The following is a 23,587-nucleotide window of genomic DNA, read 5'->3' as shown; positions in this document are numbered from 1 at the left end:
TCTGTAAAATATTCTAATAAAATATGTGTGAAGAAAATCAAAGCTCCGTGTTCAATAAGATAAATGACAATATTTTTGACCATGTGTCAGAGGATGTACAGATGTTGTGTGCATCCAGGAGCGCCGTATGTAAATGAGCGCGCGCGGAGCCCTGTGACAGCTGCTGCAGAAGACCAATCAGAGCGTGCGCAGATGCAGCCAGTCCGAGCTCGCGCGAGGAGGTGTGTGAACCATGTCAGCTCCACTCTGATGCGCGCTCGAGCCAAACATTGAGCCTGACTGGAGTTTTTGGGTGAAAGTGTTAAAATGTGCGCTCTTTTGCGGCTCTGCCTAACTCTGGAGCGGGTTTTCACTGCTGCCCTGGACCTAAACAAGGACGTGTTTTTGTAGAACTCATGTTTGCCTTCTCAGAGCGGCACTTGTTAATGGACTCGTATCTGCGCTAATGATGTCTATGGGTTTCACGCCTGACAGTCTCAACGCGGCGGACCCCTCCAAGTCGGCCTTTCTTGAGTTCGGGCATGGACACCCGGCGCACCAGCAGCCCTCACCCGGACTGCCCCACATATACCCGGTCCACAGTCTGCACGCGGCGGCGCACTCCCAGCACGACAGCCCGTTCCCAAGCGGCGCGTCTTATGGCCGATCTCTGGGCTACCCGTATCCCGGCGCCGTCAGCACGCACCCTCCCTCCGCGTACATGCCCTACGCGCACGGCCACGGTCCCGGCAGCGGCCTGGCGCACGGACGGGCTCAGCTCGCAGGTACGTACAGTTCTCACGTGCAGGACGAGTGCGCGAGTCTCTTGTCTGGAAATACCTTAAAACTGTTGATCTTGACTTAATATACGTTCCAAGTTTACCTGAGTGGTACGTACAGATTCCATGCGTTGAAGTCCATCACGTTCAGCTCTCTGGCGTTGAGGCTGCTCCTGTGTGTCATATAACGGCAGAAGAAACCATTAATTTTATTGACCATAATTTCCAGTGGCTTCAATTATGGGTTAACCCTCACTGAGCATGATGACCATGATTGTTTAAACACATAGGCTATTTTATTTGAATCACGTCTGTGTATTTCTGCTTGCAAGTTATAAGCAAATAACACCAATATTTGTAGTGGGATTTTTTTTTTAAATATCTTTGTTTCCACTTGTGAAAAAAGCATGAAGAGAATTATTAGGGGAACAAAATATTTAAATGTGAGGCCTTGACTGTTGGAGCCACTCTTACCCAAACTCTATGTGTGTGTGTGTGTGTGTGTGTGTGTGTGTGTGTGTGTGTGTGTGTGTGTGTTTCAGATCGGGACAAACCCACGACGATGCCTGAGTCCAGAGATATTCGTCTGAACGGCAAAGGGAAGAAGATCCGGAAGCCCAGAACCATCTACTCGAGCCTCCAGCTCCAGGCTCTGCACCAGCGCTTCCAGCAGACACAGTACCTGGCCTTACCGGAGCGCGCGGACCTGGCTGCCAAACTGGGCCTCACGCAAACTCAGGTGCGCACAGAAATACCTGGTGCAAAGAACTCCAATAAGGCCTAAACAAGTCATTTTTTAGACGTGACAAATATGCGCATTTTACAACTACAATTTTGCGCTTAATCGGTCGAATCACTCTTTATCCCGCAGTGTCACTGGGCAGAGGATGTTGTTGGTTATTAGCCTTGAGAGGAAACGCCTTATCTACTCACGAGGATCAGAGTGCTGAAGAGGATCAAACGAAAAACATAATAGTTGTCGTTTGTAACTCAATCCCATAATGCAGGCCTTATTTACGATGCTTTAACTCGCCGTCATTTCAAGTTCAAGGCCGTTTAACGCGCGCCTGAAATATAGCTAGAGTTAGAATTCAAATAGACAATGCATTCTTTAATTTACAGTTACATATATGTGACAAGCTGCTTTTTTATCTGCTAAATTGATCCCTCTTCATTAGCTGTCTTTTACATAAGTTCAGGCCTGGAGACGTTCCGCTCGTCTGCGATGCTCCTGAATATCATTTCCCCAGATTGTACCACTTAAATGATGCGTTGTCCGTTAAACAAACTGGCAACATAAGGTTTAATTTCACTTGTAAACCGGTGGGAAGCAGGTGCACGCGCCGCTGTCAGCAAACCATTATGCACAAAAGAGGGCAAAAAGGAGCTCGTCACTTGTCGCCATCTTGCTTGTGATCTCTCTCCACTCGCGATATCAATGGCCTCATTATGACGCGGGAGTTGACAGGTTCAAAATAACAGACAAACAAACCAATCTACTTGTCTGTCACCCGAGCTGCCTTTCGCTCATTTGGAAAGAGACTCATTACGAGAACGTTCCTGTATTCTGCAATTCGGTGCTTTTATTTAATATGAACTCGCACCATTGTTGCAGTGTATAAATATAGCTATTTTATTGCAGATTATCCGAAATTCATTCGCTTATTGCTTCATAAACCGAGCGCTGATTGTGCCATAAAATAGGAACAATAGGAGTTTAAATGGATTAGCGGTGCCACTCAGCCTTGGCCTGCTATTATGAGGGCCTGGGATTTACAAAGCCAACACACAGCACTGGAGTTAGGAGGACTTTCCCTTTTTACTGTTCAAATATCCCTTTAAAACCAACGTTGAAAAGCATATTGAATTTTTTTTATAAACCTATAAAAATAATCCTTTCACTGGCCATTGTGCGCACGCCGACCACACTGACAATATGTGTGTTCTGTCTTTTTAGGTGAAAATATGGTTTCAGAATAAGCGTTCCAAGTACAAAAAGATCATGAAACATGGCAGCGGATCAGAGGGCGAGCACCTCCACAGCACGGCCAACTCCATCTCGCCCTGCTCGCCCGGTTTGCCACAGCTTTGGGAGGTCTCCATGGCGAACAAAGGCGCCCAAATGCACCCGAACAATTATATGAACACTTTTGGTCACTGGTACCCGAACCACCACCATCCTCATCATCACCAGGACGCAATGGCCAGGCCCCAGATGATGTGAAAGGCTTTGGATTGGCCGCTCGGACGAGGAAGTGTCGGAACTTTTGACCTATCTTCAATTATTGTGTGTTTGAACGATGTGTTTTATTGCGTTTTATAGATTTTGTGTTTTTTTGCCCTTTATTATCTTTATGATGTGGCCAGCCATCAAACGCCGTCATTTTGAACTTGTGAATGCCAAGTGTGGTGATGCGTGAGTGCAGTTTAGGACATAAAGACTGCAAAAAAGAAAAGTGCCTTTGTCATTTTTATATTGGTCACGTGGCCAGCAGTTACAGGCCTATACTTTTGGTAAGTTTAAAGGTATTAAAGTTTCCCTCGAGCAACAACAAGCTATTTAACAACGTTGTCCGTCTCAAGGTAGCCCATTAATTCAAATTTATTATCAGAATTTATAGCCTATGGTTTAGTAAAGGCCTTTAGACACGTGCAAAGATAAACGACGGCCAATATGCTCAGTTTACGCACACACATTAAAAGTTAGGCCTGAAACATATTAATGAATTAAATTGGAGAAAACAGGACGCTTGACGACATTTTACCTGTGTTATGGTGACTCTTAATACTGCAGCAGTGATGTGTTGAATATCGTGTTAACATGTCTCCTTTAGGCACACTAGCCCTTTTCATCCTTATTCGTGCAAAAAGGCTCTTATATGGCGTGAGGAGAGCCGTGCGGTGCCAGACAGATCTATTTTCTTTTCGCTTCGTACATGGACTCCATCTGTTGTCAAAATAGGATGATAAATGACTGTTGGAGTCTCAGTACGAACCTCGGTCTGATGTATTGCCTCTTTGCAGTGATTCACACGTGTACTGGCCGCGCGCACTCTCAAAACACAGTGGATTTGGATATTTGCTCTTATACTGACTTGGTCCGACTCCGGGCAGAAGAGGCTAATGAGGCTGAGCTCTGATTAACGAGGTTTTTTTTTTTAACAACTAATGGCTTCTTTTATCTTTTTCATTAATCACAAGCCTCAAGCCACAAGCTGTCTGGCAAGTGTTTCCAAGAACTGATGTCACACTGAAGACATTGCAGTGCCATGTGAATCTCCGCTGTAGCCAAAGGAGGCCAATATATCCAAATGCGTAAAGGCGCCGCGCGTCGTTTATCAGTCACTTCCATAACCAAATATTAATTCTTGTTTTATTATTATTAGGTTGATTTAAAACATTCACACGCAAAAATAATCAGAACGACTGGATTTTTTTTTGGGCCATGCCATGATTTCCCATCATTGTCTCGCTACAACCACAAAAAGCAGTCTTACCTCATTCCAAGTGACGATTTAAATGATGAAAAAAACAAGACAATAGCAGATTTTGCCCCGATTTTTGACTGTTCCGTGACATTTCTTGAACATCTCCGCGCGTGTTGCACTTCTCCTTCCTTTATATGGCTTAAAAATGGCACTCGCCTCATCCTTGGTGATTACGCGCCTTGTTAACTCGCGGGCTTTGTGAAAACGGGATGAAGCCAGCATTGCTTTAACCAAGTGACGGGGCATCAGGGAAAATTACAGGCAATTTTACATCTCCAGATTAGAATAATGGCGTGTGCAGTTGGACAGACAGAGCACCAGGACCATTTAAACGGGAGGGCCAATTATCACGCACAGGATGAAGGCACCGTGAAAAGGCTCCCAGTGTAATGGACATGTTAAAAGGAGTGGGGGAGGTTAATGATAAAGGCGTAAAAGTGACTTATCAATGCCCTGCTTGCTTGGGGTGATCAGATATGAGGTGTCACGCGCGCCTTAATTGCAGGATAAGAAGCAAAATGGCGTAGTATTAAATCCCGCTTTCTTTGAATGAGCCACTGGCAAAGCAGGTCCCAGGGGCGGTTATTGTTATTAACTGGAGTGATCTGACATCTTGGGTAATTGTGAGCAGCTTCACTGTAGAAGAATGGACTCATAATTTGGATTTCTTTAGAATAAAGCTCATTATTGCAAGATCAAATACATTGGTTTAAGTTTTGTTAAAGGCTATAAAATCATATAACGTAGACTACATCATTTAAAATAAAGCTTACTTGTGTTTTTTGTTCAGGCCGATGCTGTTATAACTCTGAACCACTAAAGGCCTGTTCTGGGGTCATTGTCAGTTCAGCATGTCAAAGATGCTTCTCTCCCTGCCTTCATTACATCTGTTTACAGCAAAACTGCAGCACTGAGTGATCATAATGTGGATTCTCGGTGTTGGACAGCTGCTTGAAGTCTTTCCATAGATGCATTCTCCCTCATCCCGACCTCCACCTCAACCCCAACTGCCCGGTACCCATGGGACTCACATGGAGGGCAGGAGGGACTTCCAGAAGTCTGGACACCGCATCTATTTATGTGATGCTGTGCCACGCAAAGGATCACATTCCGGTTCAACAGTTCAGGTCCATCTCATCGGCTACTTACACTTGTTTCTGCCCAGAGATGACATATATGGACACGTTGGAGAGCCCACACACACTAAAGTAGCAAGTGCGGCCTGTAGCATACAAGTCTGTCGTGGACACAAATGTTTCCCCTGACAACAGAGCTTAGGGCCACACACGCTGAGGGAGCCACCAGGGGAGAGTCACATGAACTCTTGATGAGATTTCATTATATCAAAAGCCAATAGTCATTATGAATCTTCTGTCAAATCAGCAAGTGAACGAGCACTGCCCCAGCGTGTTGACGGACGCTGCAGGCAACTGTGGACTTCAGGGGAATTCACCCGAGGAGGCCATCAGGGACAAGTGTTAGGGCCACTGCATTTCAAGTGCAACGTGTTTCACAAAATGTGGTTAACGTTAAAAAATCTTGCCTATCCATGGATTTTTCAATTATAAAAATGAAGAATAATGTCAAAGCGATGAACAATAGAAAGCAAAATAGTATATATTCTAAATGGAAACATAAATCCTCAAAATGTTGTACATAACTGGAAGCTTGAATATGTTTGACAATTTCAGCAATGTTTATAATTTAATTTCTTAGTTGGACACGGGAAGCAGAAGTGACAAATGTAGAGGTTGTTCTATAACATTTAGGAACACTACTGTTAACAAAAGCCAAAGCTCATGTAATTTACACAATAACTGACAAATAATGACGAATAAAAATAAATTGTGAATTGAATGAATAATTTAGTTCCTTGCTCCTAATTGTCCATACTTTTTTTTAAAGACCTCAACTCTATTTACTACTCATTATTGACTTTTCTGAAACTTGACTGATGTAAAACTATGATGAATATTTAACACCAAAGTAATGATTGTACAAATATGGATATGTATGAGAGCACATACAATATCATATTACAGAATTTCAATTACAGTTGAAGTAGTAATACCTTGTTCTACAGAAACAATCATTTGTCAGTTTATTTTAAAACAAAAGTAGAACACACACTACCTCTTAGACAAATGTCTATACTGTCAAAACTCACCATGCTTGAATGATAATTAAATGCCCTAATAATCCAATAGTAATCTTCATGGTGCAATTAGAGAAACAAGTAGAATCACACAATTAAAGGAACATTTACTGTGATCCTTAATTGTTTAAAATGTCTGCAGGGACAGCTTTGAAGTTCTGAAAATGATGACACGTCGTTGTAACTCATGATTGTAAGTTCACACCTCGAGCCGCACACACAGCTTGTTTGTGCTAATTATGCACTGAATTTTTTTGCTGCGAATTCTTTGAATTTGTGCTAATTTTGTTGAAGAGACGTGTCAGACTCAACACATCCTCTCTTTATTTATTTCAGGGTGTATTCACTTTTCACACACATGCATAAACACACCTTGGTGTTTATTTGATTCTAAAGATTCCTTAACCCAGTGTAGAATCTGCGTCATTTCCTGGACTGGGTTGAGGTAATAACCTGCTCTTCTGGAATTTGGATCGTTTCAGTTGGATCATCTTGCCAACTCCAACAAAGTCTTAACAACGTCCAAAGACAAACAAAATAAATAATAAAATTATCATAAAGGCCGTTTTCAGCCTATTTATTCATACGTGCTTGTGCCTCCAGACGCATGAGACCCTATGGCTCGGCCCTGCTCTGCGCGCTCTCGTTATCTGGCAACAGAATAGTAATAAAAGAGTGACTCCAACATGTCTGCGAGTGTGTCGCCTCCTACTGCAGCGCTTTGCACGCATCTCGCAGCTCCCACACACGCACATGCCTTTACTTGGTTAGTCCTGAATTGCACCCTTTTTTTCTTTCTTTTTTTTTTTTAATTCAAAAGAACTTTTAAGGTTTGACATAGATAGGATACGTCATACGTTGAGCGCAAAATATGGACTATCAAAATAAAATAGGGCTCGTATTTTTTCCAGATTTATGCTGTTATGTTATTCAAGCCTGAAAAAAATAAATAATTAATTTCTTGCATATGTCAATAATTTTGACAAGCTTGACTACTTTCAACTACTTTTTTAGGTATTCGAACTGACCTACATTCAGTTTAAGTAACAACCCGCACATGTTTATTGTGTTTATTTGAGTTAAGTTGCGCCAGACTCTTGATCAGGTTAAAGAAAGTGCTAGACACACAGCATCTAATTAACAGCTTTATTCAGTTGACAACAAGGCAACAAGTGGACTAATGACATGAATATAAAAGGAAGCACCGCTGTGCAGTCTTTCAAAAGAATAAGATCATAGTGGTTCTCATATAAACACATATTTACAACCTTCGACTTTTTCTTTGTACAAATCCATACAGTATAAATAGACCTGAGTTTTTATGATGCCTCGTCACAAACCCCTCATGCAGGACTTGAATGAATTTTATACACTGTAAAAACTGCTTAAAAAGAATACAACAGAATATTTGCGATAAATAATTTAGTAAACCACGCCATTGTCCTTTAAATACGCTGCCACGAGCAACACAATTCCGTATGTGCTTTTCAACCCAGTTCTGAAACAACAGCCTATATGATCCAAAATCAAAGGCGGTGTTTCATGTTTGAAGGTTGTCCCGCTTCTTCTTAGAGTCTTTACGGCAAAAACACATGTGAGTCCCTCAGTACACGGCCCCTACACTCTGCTGCGGCACGTTGTGGTGCACGGTGCCCGCGTGCTGTAGGTGCGTGGATCCCTGCTGGTACCAGTGGCTGCTATAGTCCTCCATGTAAGACGGCGACGGGCTGCTGTGCGTGGGCTGAGGCGCTACGGGGGCTCGGCTCAGCGCGGTGCTCTGGGGCGTGCTGCTGCTGCTGTCCCACACCGCGGGAGAAGGGGGAGAGTTACAGGCCATGGAGTCGCTGGCATTGGGGCTGTGCTCCAGGGGAACCTCGCCGTTTTTGTACAGCTTCTTGAACTTGGATCGCCGGTTTTGGAACCAGATCTTAACCTGAGGACGAAATTAGACGAGTTACAAATTAGTACAGGCTATAGTTAAAATAAAGGTTTATTTGATCAGGCAAGAGCACTAATACGTTTCTAAAAATGCAACGCCAGTGAGGCGTCCGTATGGTAAATGTGGCTTATTTTGTTCATAAAATTAAATTGAATGAATAAAATTGCATTTTTGTGAACATAACTCACGAATATCCCTCTCTATCCGTGCCATATTATATTATACATTTACATGCCACTATAGTCAATTCTCTATTAAAACAAATCATGTCAATTGTGCACAAATTAAACCGACAAATAATGGGTTGTTTACTGTGCGTAATTACGCGCATACTGAATAAGGTCTGTTTTTCTTCTGTTAAACATAGAGAATGCACAGAGTGAGAATGTCCTGTTACCTGTGTCTGGGTCAGGCCCAGCTGTGCTGCAAGCTCAGCTCTCTCGGGCAGCGCCAGGTACTGAGCCTTCTGGAAGCGTCTCTGCAGCGCGGCGAGCTGGTAGCTGGAGTAGATCGTCCTGGGCTTGCGGATCTTTTTTGGTTTTCCATTCACCATTCGCACTTCTGGCTCTGGCTCCTCTTTAACTACAGTAAAATAATAACAAAATGAATGATTAGTGTTTGATACAGAAACAATGTCTATTATACATCGTGGTGTTTAGGGAGACATCAGATATGTTATTGTTAATAACACAGAGAAAATGAAACAAGACGCGTCTAAAGAAACGTCTTCTAATAAAGCAGCTTGGCTCTAATGATCACCTCGGAGAAAATTAGTATTTCAAATCATATCATTATTGTTTTATGACCAGGTGCTAATTGCAATACGAGGTGTTAAAGCAAAACATTAAGTTTGATTTATATCTATGTTTCTGCGCACACAGTAAGACGCACGTATGTTCATGCAGAAATACTTCATAAACTACAGTTTTTAAAGATTTCTGGCTCTGGGAAATATACAGCTTCGTTTTGTCCGTAAAGGTGGAGCACAAAAGAGTCTGATGCAGTCCTTACCTGAGATTGGAGGCGAAGCCTGGAGGTGGTCTCTGTTGTAATGTCCATACTGTCTGTAGCTGTTTGTGTATGGATATTCTGACTTGGTGGGATAGGCTCCGGCAGCTCCCATCCCGTGCAGGTTAAACTGATGGTGGTACGAGTTGATGGGCTGCCCGTACGCCTGGCCCTGGTAGTACTCGTGGTGGCCGTTATAGTAGCCCATATCCGTAACAGAGGACTCGGGCAGAGTTGGAGAGTCCTTGGAGCTTGGATGACAACCCATAGATCCGGGTAGATCTGTTAGAATGCTGGAGATCTTCTTCTCGTACGTTTGTGCGGCGCTCATGGTGAAATCAGCCCAGACTCCAAAAATACAACTCCACTGGTAGTTCTTTACGCGCTGTGCTGGTGTATATTCCAAAGTAACACGCCCAAGCTGCTGTGACTCGGTTGTGGCATTGCTCGGCTCTTGTGACACAGTTATAGAGTACGGAGCTGCACGCTGCCTTCTGATTGGCTGGTGGCTTCACCCCTCCTTCTGGCGCTCCAGGCGAGGTTCGTGGTGGGACCAGCCTTCAGCAAAGCCATGGACGCTCCGCATACTTCACTTGTTTTTACGCACCACATTTGCATTTACCTGTCCAGCAGGCTTGTATACACCAGCTCATCCCTGGAGTAACTGTGTGTAGGCCTGAGTACATAATGGACTATCAAGTTATCAATTCGTTTCAAACCTGTGTTTTACATAATGACCTTTAATCCTGGAGCCAGACCGGCTCCTTACGTTTTATGCAATGTTTTCTTAAGAGCGGGCGTAGCAGACTACACCGTATTGAGCCCATTCAAAGACCTCCCACAGCCCCCCATTGTGATTCAAGAGGTGTTGGCGAAGATGGGCAGATAAGAGCCTGAGGAGCCGTGTGCTGATGCGTGTGGCAGCGCGATGCTAATGGAAACACACGTTTTGCAAACAAGAATATTTATTTTTCCAATTACCACGGTTTAAGATGAAACAACGAGTGCAACTCAAAATGGAAGATGCCAGTTCTGTTTGAAATGACCAGAAATTCACATACAGTGAAGCACGTGGTGAACAGCGCCACCTGCTGCACCTTATCTTACACGCCCCTTTTCAGTTTGATTCGTTTAAATATACAATTTCAAAAGTAATAGAAATGTGTTTTAGGAACCATTTAGTGTCCTCCCTTCGAGTATCTGCTTCTCCACTTGGCCAGAATCAAATGAAAACGAAGATCCATCTGTGAAGGAGAAATTAAGTCAAACCATAATACTCTACCGCCCTCTTTCGACAGGTGTTTGTATCACAGACCAAAAGAACAGGCCTGGTCATTTCAGTTTACACATGAATTGATAGAAGTAAAATTATGCATTAGACATAGTAATTGCAGGTTTAACACTTTGAATATTCACATTTAGTAGTTCTACATTTTTGTTGACCTTGAAGTCGACCATACAGTCTAAATCCCAAATCCAAGCTTTAGAAAGTTAGTTTTTGACTAAACATGTCATGAATAAAATGTGGCTCTTTGCGCGTGGTCTACGGCTTTCGCTCGTTTTCATTTAAAAGGCCAAATTGTTAAGATAATTTAATCTTTATTAGTCCCACAATGTTGCAACAGAGCGCAAGCACAGAAGTATAATAATTTAAAAAGATAACTTAGAAATAACTCTTATAATCACAGCTGTTACCAGGGATGATCGACATTATGTCACAGTATTGCACATGAATTAAGCTGAATGACACACGTTCAGGGCTAATGTTTGTTGTAGAGTCTGACAGCAGCAGGAAGGAAAGGCCTGTGAAACCTTTCGTTCAGAGTGGATCAGAGTGGACCTCCAGAGCGGACAGTGTCCTTCAGGGGGTGAGAATCATGGTCCAGAATGTGAGTTTAGCCAGGACTCCCACCTCCTGCACTGAGTCCAGAGCACAGCCCAGTACAGAGCTGGACTTATTGATGGCTTTGTCCAGCTTCTTCCTCTCCCTCTCTGTGATGCTGCTGCCCACAGAGCCTCAGAAGGTCCTCAAGAGCGGCCCTGTCACTCAGAAAGGCCCGAGTCGGCTCTTTCTGTCCAGTGCGTCTGTGTAATGTTGTAGTACATTGAGGCGCCACTAGACGGAGCGCACGTTCCACCGCACATCCCGAGCCCAAAACTTATGCTGTCGTTTATGCCACTCAAATCTGTATTTCGATTGACTCTTTAAAGTTGGAGTAATCCTGCACTGTCCCATTGTCTCGGCCCACAGCTCTGTACATGACTAAAAGACAATCTGCTGCTTGCCACTTTGACGGAGCTGCAAAGGGAACCGTTTCAATTATTAGTCATTTTTTGATAAATATTGCTGTTTAAAATGAGCAAAATGTAGAATCATGATCGATATATGTTATAGATTAATATGAAAAACACGAAAAAGCATTGTGCGTCTTTTTAATGCAACAATAATCACTAATCTTTACAAATCACCACCAGATGACTTGTAAAACCTAACTCTCCGATGTAAAGAAAAACAACTGGAGGAAACTTCGAAACATGGGATTGGTCAGAGAATATCACAAAATGTGAAAAATCAAGCAGGTTTTTTGGCAAAACTCAGCTGCATGTGAGTAACATCTGAATATGGGTAGAAAAAAATAACAGAAGTATTCTTCCTATTATTACACTCTTAGCATTTTTTATTAGGCACCATCTAATTTAATATCATCCTTCACCACTTTTTGTAAAACACAAATACAATTTGAGGCTTTTCCGTCTCTTGTGATAAAAATGCAAACAGACTTTTTCTGAACTGGAAATTGAAAATTGTTGCTTAGTAAATATACATATATAGCTGTCATCATCTCCAGGCACTTCACATGTAATATGCTCCTGAGGGCCCCGCTGCAGCTGCCACAGCACTTATGAGCTAATGGGAGACACATGCTGGTAGATGCTGAAGGCCCTGTGCTCCTTGGCACTTGCACACATGTAAATGCACACGAGGACGACACAGTGAAGCTGGATGGGCCCCTGCAGCTCCTCTGTGGACAGAGAGCGTCCCGCACATGTGCCGTCTAATGGTCCGGTAATGACACAAGTCGCACTGATCTCATGCTCTGGAGTTATTAGTGGTGTTGTGTGGCGGGCCTGCAGTGACACTCTGCTAACACTGTTACATTAGGCATCTGGAAAAGACTTCAGGTCAGAGGTAAGTATTTAACCAGGCTAGAAATGTTCTGTTCTAAATGAGTGCAGCAATATCTGGTGTTTGAAATAGCTACAAAATGCTTCATGGCTTCCATCAACACATTGGCCCTTTCTCACAACGAATGCTCATTTGAGGAATAACCCTGGAATGACTTTCTTAAAAAAAAAAAAAAAAAGAAGAAGAATCAAACACACAACCATAAACAACAACAGGGCTTTTGTTGGGCAGCAATATGTTGTAACTGTACGATTGTAAATGTGACAGTTGTAACTAAGACACATAACATGCACCATGTGTATGCAGTGTGCACATGCATAATGGTCGCTTGATGATAATAATCTGCTCATTATGGAGCCATTAAGAACTGGATTGTGGATAATTGGACTAATGCAGTGATCTGAATGCCAATCCAGAAAACAGAAAGATGAAGCTCTGCTATAAAGAATTAATGCTTTGAAATTGTCTGTCACAATTTGTTGATTCATTTTTAGTGCTGTAATATACAAAATCATATTCCCATAACTTTTGTTTCCCAGGACATTTGTCATTTGTTTGTTTTAGACACTGGGTTTAACGCTTTTTTTCCTCCTTAAGCTAGTTTCAGGTCTCTTAACCCTTGCATCTTGAGAATCAGATAAAAAAAGGCAATGTAAGTAAGTCAAAAATATAATTGTACCGTAATACAACACAATCATGCATTTATTTATTTCATTCAGTCTGTATCATGTCCTATTGAGAACCTCTCACACAGAATCCTGGCAACCCTGCTCTCCGTACAAGAATGTGTCTCTTGTGAGTGCAGTGTCAGGACTAAATGAGCATGAGCCTGATCAAAAGACTCTCCAGCTCTCTTTTCATTATTCCCTCTTTTGTTGCCAATTGCTCTTCAAAATGTTCAAAATGTTTCCAAGGAGAGAAACTCGCTTGTTCAACGATTGAGATAAAGCTACTATTTCTCTGATTACGTGCAACATTCCTACAAATTTCGTCTGATGTTGTTTTACTCAAAGTGTACCTGTTGCCGTGGAGACAGATTAGAGTAAATGCGCTGTGCTGAGATGCCCTCCTTCTCTCCCAGGATCAGGAGCAGGAAGCCCCACCCTGATCCCAGCGTGTTTGTTTTGGCCCACGGTGAAAGTTTGGCAGACAGGATGAAATTGGCCCCTTGTATCATCTCATGTGGAGGAGACATTGTTTTCTCTTCAACCAAGGCCGAAAAGATTCAACAAGGTATTTTTAGATTCATTCTTGCTGATCTGGACCCAGCACTGCAACCTGAGCGATTTAAATAAACTTATTTGACACTTCCAAAGGCTTTTTCCCACCTTGTAGTTCTGTTTTTGGGTCAGTTTGTTCGCTCGACATAAGAGTTTTCAATCAATCTATTCCACTTCCATCCATAGATTTAAATAGCAGTTTTTCTCCCATTAGAGCATAAAGATCAAGGATAAAATGACCTTTTCAGAAGTTGTATCGAACGAGATTATGATGATCGTATGGAAGGATTTGTTGATATCTAATTATAAGCCTGATTTATTAATGTTTTTAAAGTTCTAAAAATGAGCTGAAATAGGATTTTAAACATTTTTGTTATTGCCAATTTTCAGTCAATTCTAGTTTCCAAATAAAATATTGAAGATCCCGAGTAATTACGGCAGCTCTATCCATGTGTTGGACTTTTTATACCTGAAAACATGATGAAAATGTGAGTAAACTACAGGAGAAGTTTCAGAATGATATCTCTGGAGTTAATGTGCATCACCTACAGAATAGTTTCTGACTTCACTTTAGAAGCCCAAACACAATATTTTGGAGCCGATGCCTGATCCAGCAATGATCCCCTCATCCCTATGTTTCACCACTGAATAATTGCTTGATATTGAAGACCAACGTCCAATGGAAAGATTGTTCAACTCACTTACTTGAATTCAAGGTTGATATCATGCTGTATTTGAAATAAGAAGATCACAAATTCATTATTCTGGCAACTATTGTAGTATTTTTTGACATTTACTGTTCAGTCAATTTGAATTTGAATAGAAATTCCATTTGTTGCATGATTAGACTCCAATGTATTCTTTATTATTGCATCAATAAAATTTCCCCATGTGGGACAATAAAGGAATATCTTATCTTATCTTATCTTATCTTATACCACATTTACTATGCCCTTATTAGGCCTGCAAGATTAATCACAATTTGAACGGACTCATTTGGCAAAATACAACAATTTCCTCCACAAACAACATCATATTGTCATGTTTTTACTTTTTATCAATTCTTCTTGACACGTTTAGAATGCGAACGACTGAAACAAGCGCTCAGGTACACTGTAAATCGTCTCCATTGAACTCACAGACACAAAGCGCTGTAATAAAGCGTTTACAGACATGATCCAGATTCACTCGACAAACCCTCTGAGCCGCCGCTGGGTAAAGACCTGCACCCGCTCATTAGGTGGGCTTGTTCACACAACACTGAGCTGCGTTATTCCCGACATGTCTGAGCTCGGCCGGGTGTGTGGGACTTTACAAGATTTATGCCAATTCACTGTCATTGCTTCATGTGTGTTATTGTAAGGTGAAGTCGGTGCAATGTGGGTCATGTGCATGTTAGGGCCGAATACAACGTGCCTTAGTGAGTGCTGCTTAAATATTTGGCCTGCGGGGGTGAGTTTCTCCTCCTTCTCTCGCCCGTGTCTCATCAGGGCTTTTGTTTTCTCGATGTGATGTCGTTGGAGAAGTGACGTCTGAGTCAAATGTAGCAGTAAAACTCCAGTATGCGCTTGAAAAACTTTGATATTAACTAAATAACAGTGTTTTCATAGATATATCGCAATTCAAATAGTTGCAATTATCAAATCACACTGTATAATAAACCCTGCTTTTAGACTTGCCTGTGATTCTTGGCTTTAATATTAGTTCATGCTGTTTATGCTTGTTTAAAAATGTGGACTTTGAACAGAATTCCTCAGTTAAAACATAAATTGGAAATCTAATCACGATCGCGGTGCTTGTCAGAACAAAAATGACCCCAAAATTGTTAGTTTCCAAAACAGTTATCGCGTGACAATGTTCTGTGGTAAAGCTGTCAGCATTAGAAGAACAAAAGCAGCAGAATGAATGATACAGGCCAATGTTTCTCAAACTGCCGTGTGCGTTTCACTGGTGATGCACTGGACAGCTCTGTAGTTTGAGAACATTTCATTCACATTTCTGCTCATTCTTCAGTCATTCCTTGGTTAAAACTCTTTTGGCAACAGCGTATTCCAACTTAAGACCTTGTTTTGCCCTGATTTAAACCAGAAATAGTCCTGTAATAGACCAGATCTCGCCAATAAAAGTACTTCTTTGGTGGTACTTTGTGTAAAAGGTTTGAGAACCGCTGGTAAAAGTAACAGTCATAATCAAGTTATTAAGGCCAAGTTGCAGAATTATTCCAAATAAATCTTAATAGGTGAAGCAAATGAGCTTTTATCTTCATTACATTACAAATATTGAATGATAATAGATGCAAAGGCCAAAAGATTGTGCTCCCGTGTAGGATGTGTTTTACATTTAGTTACGACAAAATAAAAAAGTTCCACATTGATGAGTTACACATTTTTAGAACCTAAAAAGTGTTACAATTTTGCTGGAAAATGATGAAATAAATCAAAAACTGTAATGCTAAAACGGTGAGTTGAACCGCAGCATTTATGTATTTTAAATGATGTAAATTATGTCAAAATCATGTCTTGTCTGATTGTCTCCAGAATGTGGATAAGAAAAAGTCAGTTTATGTAACACACTATGAATCTGAACTGCTTCTTCAAACAGTGCTGTACAGTCGTATAATACACTCCATTATTCTGGCTGTTCCTATCTCAGGTGCTTCAGTCCAGTGCCACCCACCACGGAGCAAACACAGCCCTTTGTGAGCGAGTCAGGGCCCCATCCTGGCCTCCCCGTGCGCCCCTCGTCCCCAGCACTGTCCCTCACTAATGAATGGACGTTTAATAATCGGAGGGCTCCATCCAGATCGAGCGGGGAACGCCAGAGAGTGCAGCTCCTCTTGTGGTCGAGGGCTTTATGTTCAGACAACAATGAGAGGAGAAGTACATTCTGAGGAGACGGGACGCTTTTCACACACTCGAGCACCACCATTGCTTAAAAAAGACTCTGCAACACACCTGCTTTTGTCCGCTGAAATGCTCATTACAATCTTTAGATCATCAGCTTGTTTGATCGTAGCTTCAAATGCTGTTATTTAATGAGATTTGTCTGTGATTATAGAGATAAGTTGTGCCTCTGCAGCTCATGGGTCACATACACAGGGAGAACATGCAAACTCCACACAGAAAGATCTTTCCGGGAATGAAAACCGTGGACATCCGGACTGTGCGTTCACCCTAAAAGTTGAATACAGCACATGAAAAATTGGAACAAACCAGGGACTAGAATAGGCTCTTATCAGGTTAGTAAATGTGTTTGAGTCGTGCTTTGGCATTAGATGCATTCAGCAGTAGTTTCGGACTCTGTTACATTACCTCAAACACATTTAATTGAGTCACTTTTTAATAAAACGTCTCATAGTTACTAAGCTGAAGTTTGTGTCATGAGGGGTTTTCATTCTCTTTTTAAAAACAAAGAGAGTAAATCTAAGGAAACTTGTCAGTGCAGTTCTGTTCTTAATCTTTTTATGGTATGAATCTCGTTTATTGTAGATGTGTCACTGTTTTGTACCGTGTCCCCCTCGGAAAAGAGGTTCTCAACGGGTTCTTACCTGGTTAAATATAAAGGTTTAAAATCAATAAATAAATAGATAAATTGAACTTTTATGCTTTTTGCACCGCTCTTTCAGGTCTGATTTATTTTTCTTAATTTGTGTGTTCTGTCTCTTGAAAATATCACAGTTTTGTCCAGTTACATCAGTCCTGATTTGTTTGGTTAATATATAATAGGTAGATGGAGTCTTAACATATTTCATGATGCCCAGACAGTGCAGTACAGTACATTTCTATTTTCTTATTATTCTACTTGAGTAATATTATTTATAGGCTCCTTGTGTAGGCGACTTTACCCAGCTAAAATTCCCCAAACTGAGCCTACTCACTACAACTTCTTCACCACCACATTCTCATCACTACCTCAGATTCAAGCCGACTCTCCCAAACATAACAAGCATTGCACGCTGACCACACGTTTTGCCTGCCCTAAACCAACACACCTGAGTCCAAGAGTGAGCCGTCCTTTCATGTTCTCATATTTATTTGCAGGACACACATCAGCGTCATAAACAAAACGGCCCCGTGCGGTTCCCAGGGACGCGCTGCGAGCGGGCGATCAAAAGAGCCGGTGGAAAAGACATTACTGGGACTGTTTACATGAAGGATGAGCGGCGGAGTTGGCCTGTGGGTCGAGGGTCCACTCCACGCGGGCAGGAAGGGGCTGTCCCGGGCCTGTTGTAAATCACAGAGGCTCACAGGGAGGACGGGAGATGTGGGAGAGGAATCACATGGGGCTTTACTGCTGTGAGCTCCAGATTGTGTCATCACTCAGCTGCTCTGTCGAGGAGATTGCATTAGGCCCGGGCGCTGCTCCGAACGTCAGATTTGTATTAGCCTATTATCCCGCAAAGAATAGCGAGGCCAGGGACAATTGGATCACAAAGATGCAGATAGGAATATAGTCATGTCTGTCTGTTGTGATCGGGCTTGTGTAGGAGGATGAAATATTCTGCTCATGGCTTAATATTCTGAGATATTTTCTTGTAACTGTGTTTGACGTGCTGATTTTTCTTTCGTAGTCGTATTGAACAGAACACTTGATGGGTGTGTCTGTTGCTCTGTGGTCCAGTCTTTGGAAGTTTGGCCTATTTAAAGAAGGTCCCATCATTTAGAAACGTGCGTTGAGTCATTGCAGTCATTCGTTCACACTTGCTTTTACTCTGGATGCCCTTCCATAAACCCTCCATACAGCAGTAGCTCAGCTGGTAAAGGGCCACTTTTTCAATGCCCGAATCGCAGAAGCTTAGCAGAGTTAGGCCGGGTTAATAATGGATCGGAGATGGTTGGAAATACCAGGTGTGACTCTGGTGCAAACTGTCTATCCTTACTGAATGTGTGTCTGTGTCTGTGTGTCTGTGTGTGAAATAGTTATCCATCACAGAGTATGGAATTAACAAATAATGCTTGGAATTGTAAAGTGACTTTTGGCATTTGGATATTGCCATTTGTGCAGAAATACAATGAACTTTTTTTTACCACCACAACCAAAATGTCAATGATTTAAGATGCTCAAATCATCACTAGAGGTTATACACAAAAGTGTGTCTGTTACCTGATTGTACTAAATGTTAAAAGCTTGAATAAACCATGGCTTGAGTAAAACTGACAAGTTATCACCACCTCAACCATATAAACTAAACAAGTTAGAATTTCACAGAGCTGTATGGCATCCCCTCCATGTAAAGTACGTACAGAATGCCATAAAGTCACTCTGTGAAAGAGGCTTGTGTTTGGGCTCAGCCGGCACACTGACCGCTGCTCCTTAGGTAAACATGGCCGACAAGTGAGTGTGCGGGCTTCACAGGGTTGTTAAGTATCACAGTTAATAAGTCCCTGAGGAGGAGGAGGTGGAAGGAGGGAGGGAAGAGGAGAAGGGAGGCAGAGGAGGGCAAAGAGCTGACCTTTTCAAGCCAATCCCAGTGTGATCCCTGTAAAAACAGACCTGCTCCCACCTGGACAAAGGTTAAGCCGCACTCTTTGGAGACATATTTCCCACAGAATGAATAGTGCACTTTACATTTGAGCTATTGTCCGAACAGTAGTGAGAAACGGCTCATGTCCAGGCTTATATCTCCCTGGGCACTGAGCCAGAGACTTCCGACCTGTCCTCCTGTGCACACGGTTACAGTGAACAAAGCGCCGGCATTGCAGAAGAATGTGTTTCCCGCATACTCCCTATAATCATTAAAACATTACTCAGAGACAGCCGTTGAGGAGTAAGGAGTCTGGAAACTTCACTTTCTTTTTATCTGAAGTTTATTGAAACACTTTTATGGATCTAGAAGGCATTTTCTTTAGGGGGAGGGAGTTTATCATTTCATAAAGCACTTTGTGGTCTGTGTAGTCCCTCAGTGGTCTAGGTTGTTTTTTAAATCTGTGTAACTCATCCCTAGTGCTCACAAACCCTTTGGCAAATCGTTCATATTCACATGCATTAATTTTCAGACGCATGCACAGCTTTAAAACTGCTTTTTTCAGATGGCAAAGTGAAACTGGGGTGGACCACTCAAGCACAGCCAATCAGAGTGCTGCTTTCAGCTCTTACTTTCAGGTTGACAAGACCTAACATATTAGCATACAGCATGCAGCGGTCTAATTTTGGTCATAAAATGCTTTTACGTGATACTATTTCCAAAAAAAGTTGGGTACTCCATCTTTAACCATCAACAGATTCTCCTTTCTAATTAACTGTAAGCCCCTCCCATCTGTAGGCAGCGACTCTCCAGTTCAGTCAAACAAACTGAAGGAGCTGGAGGAACTTGGATCAGTGGTGACAAGTCTTCCCTTTTAAAACGTGTTTCAAGTTGAAGTTTTAATTTGCTAAAGCATTTTGTTGTTTTAAAATCTTCACCAGTCATGTTTCTCTCTCTCTCGAAATGTTATAGACCATTTAATGTCTCCATTTCATGTTTTCATCTGATTTGACTGCTTCTGCTTTCCAGATTGTCCTGTTCCCTGATAATAGCACACAATAGCCTGTTGCCAGTTGTTTGGCGTGCCTCGATGTGCCGTTCTGAGCAGTGTCTGTATGTGTAGAGCAGCTGTTGAGTTTGATCATGGGCTGTGTACGGGCCCCTGTGCCTCCAGCTCTGAGCACAAAAACAGGTGCCGCGGGACACTGAGAGAGTGAGGGGCCACGCCTTCACCTCTGCCTCCTCAGGCTGTACATTCCTCTGCACACAACAGGACCAGAGCAGTCCTCAGATCAGGCCTCAGACCGAGCCTCAGACCGAGCCTCAGACCGGGCCTCAGACCGGGCCTCAGATCAGGCCTCAGACCGAGCCTCAGACCAGGCCTCAGACCGGGCCTCAGACCGAGCCTTAGACTGAACCTCAGACCGGGCCTCAGACCGGGCCTCAGATCAGGCCTCAGACCGGGCCTCAGACCGAGCCTCAGACCAGGCCTCAGACCGAGCCTTAGACTGAACCTCAGACCGGGCCTTAGACTGAACCTCAGACCGGGCTTCAGACCGGGCCTCAGACCGGGCCTCAGATCAGGCCTCAGACCGAGCCTCAGACCGGGCCTCAGACCGAGCGTTAGACTGAACCTCAGACCGGGCCTCAGACCGAGCCTCAGACCGGGCCTCAGACCGGGCCTCAGATCAGGCCTCAGACCGAGCCTCAAACCAGGCCTCAGACCGAGCCTCAGACCAAGCCTTAGACTGAACCTCAGACCGGGCCTCAGACCGAGCCTCAGATCAGGCCTCAGACCGAGCCTCAGACCAGGCCTCAGACCGAGCCTCAGACCGAGCCTTAGACTGAACCTCAGACCGGGCCTCAGACCGAGCCTCAGATCAGGCCTCAGACCGGGCCTCAGACCGAGCCTCAGACCAGGCCTCAGACCGGGCCTCAGACCAGGCCTCAGACCGAGCCTCAGACCGGGCCTCAGACCGAGCCTCAGATCAGGCCTCAGACCGGGCCTCAGACCAGGCCTCAGACCGAGCCTCAGACCGGGCCTCAGACCGAGCCTCAGATCAGGCCTCAGACCGGGCCTCAGACCGAGCCTCAGACCAGGCCTCAGACCAGGGCTCAGACCGGGCCTCAGACCAGGCCTCAGACCGAGCCTCAGACCGAGCCTCAGACCGAGCCTCAGACCGAGCCTCAGACCGAGCCTCAGACCGAGCCTCAGACCAGGCCTCAGACCGAGCCTCAGACCGAGCCTCAGACCGAGCCTCAGACCGGGCCTCAGACCGGGCCTCAGACCAGGCCTCAGACCGAGCCTCAGACCGAGCCTCAGACCGGGCCTCAGACCAGGCCTCAGACCGAGCCTCAGACCGAGCCTCAGACCGAGCCTCAGACCGAGCCTCAGACCGGGCCTCAGACCGAGCCTCAGACCGAGCCTCAGACCGAGCCTCAGACCGGGCCTCAGACCGGGCCTCAGACCAGGCCTCAGACCGAGCCTCAGACCGAGCCTCAGACCGGGCCTCAGACCAGGCCTCAGACCGAGCCTCAGACCGAGCCTCAGACCGAGCCTCAGACCGAGCCTCAGACCAGGCCTCAGACCGAGCCTCAGACCGAGCCTCAGACCGAGCCTCAGACCGGGCCTCAGACCGGGCCTCAGACCAGGCCTCAGACCGAGCCTCAGACCGAGCCTCAGACCGAGCCTCAGACCGAGCCTCAGACCGAGCCTCAGACCGAGCCTCAGACCGAGCCTCAGACCGAGCCTCAGACCGAGCCTCAGACCGGGACTCACACGGGGCCTCACACCGGGCTATACTCATGTGGATCAAGTCATGTCCAGCCCCTTCTGTTTGTACTGTGAGATGGTTTAAAGGTTCACTATGTAACTTTTCTGAAGTGTCCCTCCACCTGCTTGTCTGTTGAGCGTTCAAGTGACATCACAATGTTCAGTTGAACTTGATTTCATATTTGGTTTATTTGGTTCTTATCTCTGTAATTACTGGGCACAAGAAACAAAAACTGGCACAAAGTTTCACGTATTCTCTGTCAGCGCAAATTAACTAAATTCTTATTATATTTTATATCATTATTTTTTCCACAATGCCGCACAAAGTGGTTCCATTCTTCAACTCAAAAGTCATGATTGTTGTTGTCGATCCCAAACAAATAATGAAAAGATTCAACATTGATATATTTATATTTTAGAAATATCTTCCAAAAACTATAAATCTCCCATTGAGTTACACAGGGCCTTGCCCACCATCTTATGACATCATCAAATTGGAGATGGTGAACTCAGCTGATTGCTTTACATGTTGCTACAATACCAAGGTACAGGTCAGATCTGTGGAGACCCTGCTCACATATTTGCATTCATGGGCAATAAAATGCCTATAGTGATATATGAATAGAAGATGGATATAGTTCATGTCATGCAGTGGAACATCTCCATGAAGACGTCAGGTGGCAGACCCCTCATCCAAAAGTGACATAGTGCACCTTTAAAGATGCAATGACATCATACATAGAGAAGATACTTGATATAACAAAACATAAAATGCAGATGAAAGCATCTGAAACTCTTCTGCAAATAGAGGAAGTTACATATCCGTGTTTCTAACCCTGTACCTTCTGTTTCCCTTCTGTTTAATCCTTTGAATAGAATAAGAACGACACTCAGGAAATGCAAATGCGACTCTCCCTTCTCTTCTCCATATTACTGACGCATGCACAAACCTGTGATGGCTAAAATATCACTGTTATTGCGTTCCTGTGGTAAGTGGTCCACGTAGAAGACCATTTACGGCAAAGAGAAGCCTCTAAAGACTCTAAACTCCACACGCTCTTCATAGTTGTCCCTTTTGTCCCGTTTTGTCCTCATAATCGACCGACACTATGCAACACGACGCTTAATAAAGTCTGGCATTAAGATCATTAGGACACACACTGTATCTTGTCTGGGCCAGACTGCCCTCTCTTTCTCACCCTGCAGATGCTCCACTGATTGCCACATAGCAGCTCCCAGCGTCATGGCAACGGCTGTTCTGTCTCCGTCATGCACCGCGTCCGTATGTGAGAGCGCTGTGTTCAGACCCTCGGCCCCACGTGTGCTCTGGACCAGGAGAGATTCATATTCAAGGAAACGTCATGCATCAGCAGCTATTTATATAATGTGTGTAGTGTTTTTGTATTTCAGAGTACGCAAACCTCTGATATAGTTTGTATCTTGAAATGGTTCGAATGATTTTCTGAGTGGTTGGTAACAGTTGGTCGCTTTATCCGTACAGAAAACCAAAAATAAAATCGTTGGTGGAAAATTGTTGATAACTGATGAGACTTTTCCATTAAATAGGGATTTCCCAACTAAAATGAATCTATAAA

At 43.7% G+C, this 23,587-nt stretch overlaps 2 protein-coding genes across 2 annotated transcripts; one reads left to right on the top strand and one right to left on the bottom strand.

Moving 5' to 3' along the window:
* Positions 1 to 204: 204 nt before the first annotated feature.
* Positions 205 to 3,214, top strand: dlx4b (distal-less homeobox 4b). Its single transcript, XM_072456632.1, has 3 exons — positions 205 to 764; positions 1,301 to 1,497; positions 2,716 to 3,214. Exons 1-3 carry the CDS (start codon positions 446 to 448, stop codon positions 2,980 to 2,982), a joined length of 783 nt encoding a protein of 260 aa, XP_072312733.1. The 5' UTR covers positions 205 to 445; the 3' UTR covers positions 2,983 to 3,214.
* A 4,319-nt stretch (positions 3,215 to 7,533) lies between these two features.
* Positions 7,534 to 9,802, bottom strand: dlx3b (distal-less homeobox 3b). The gene is made up of 3 exons (XM_072456509.1): positions 9,352 to 9,802; positions 8,738 to 8,922; positions 7,534 to 8,334 (listed from the first exon to the last, which is right to left on the bottom strand). Exons 1-3 carry the CDS (start codon positions 9,677 to 9,679, stop codon positions 8,005 to 8,007), a joined length of 843 nt encoding a protein of 280 aa, XP_072312610.1. The 5' UTR covers positions 9,680 to 9,802; the 3' UTR covers positions 7,534 to 8,004.
* Positions 9,803 to 23,587: the final 13,785 nt, after the last annotated feature.

The sequence above is a fragment of the Eucyclogobius newberryi genome, unplaced genomic scaffold (assembly GCF_026437365.1).
Source record: "Eucyclogobius newberryi isolate DKJ021-1_F unplaced genomic scaffold, fEucNew1.0.hap1 SCAF_20, whole genome shotgun sequence".
Taxonomy (NCBI): Eukaryota; Metazoa; Chordata; class Actinopteri; order Gobiiformes; family Gobiidae; genus Eucyclogobius; species Eucyclogobius newberryi.
The sequence above is the reverse complement of the archived record's forward strand: the minus strand, read 5'-3'. Positions and strand labels throughout refer to the sequence as shown.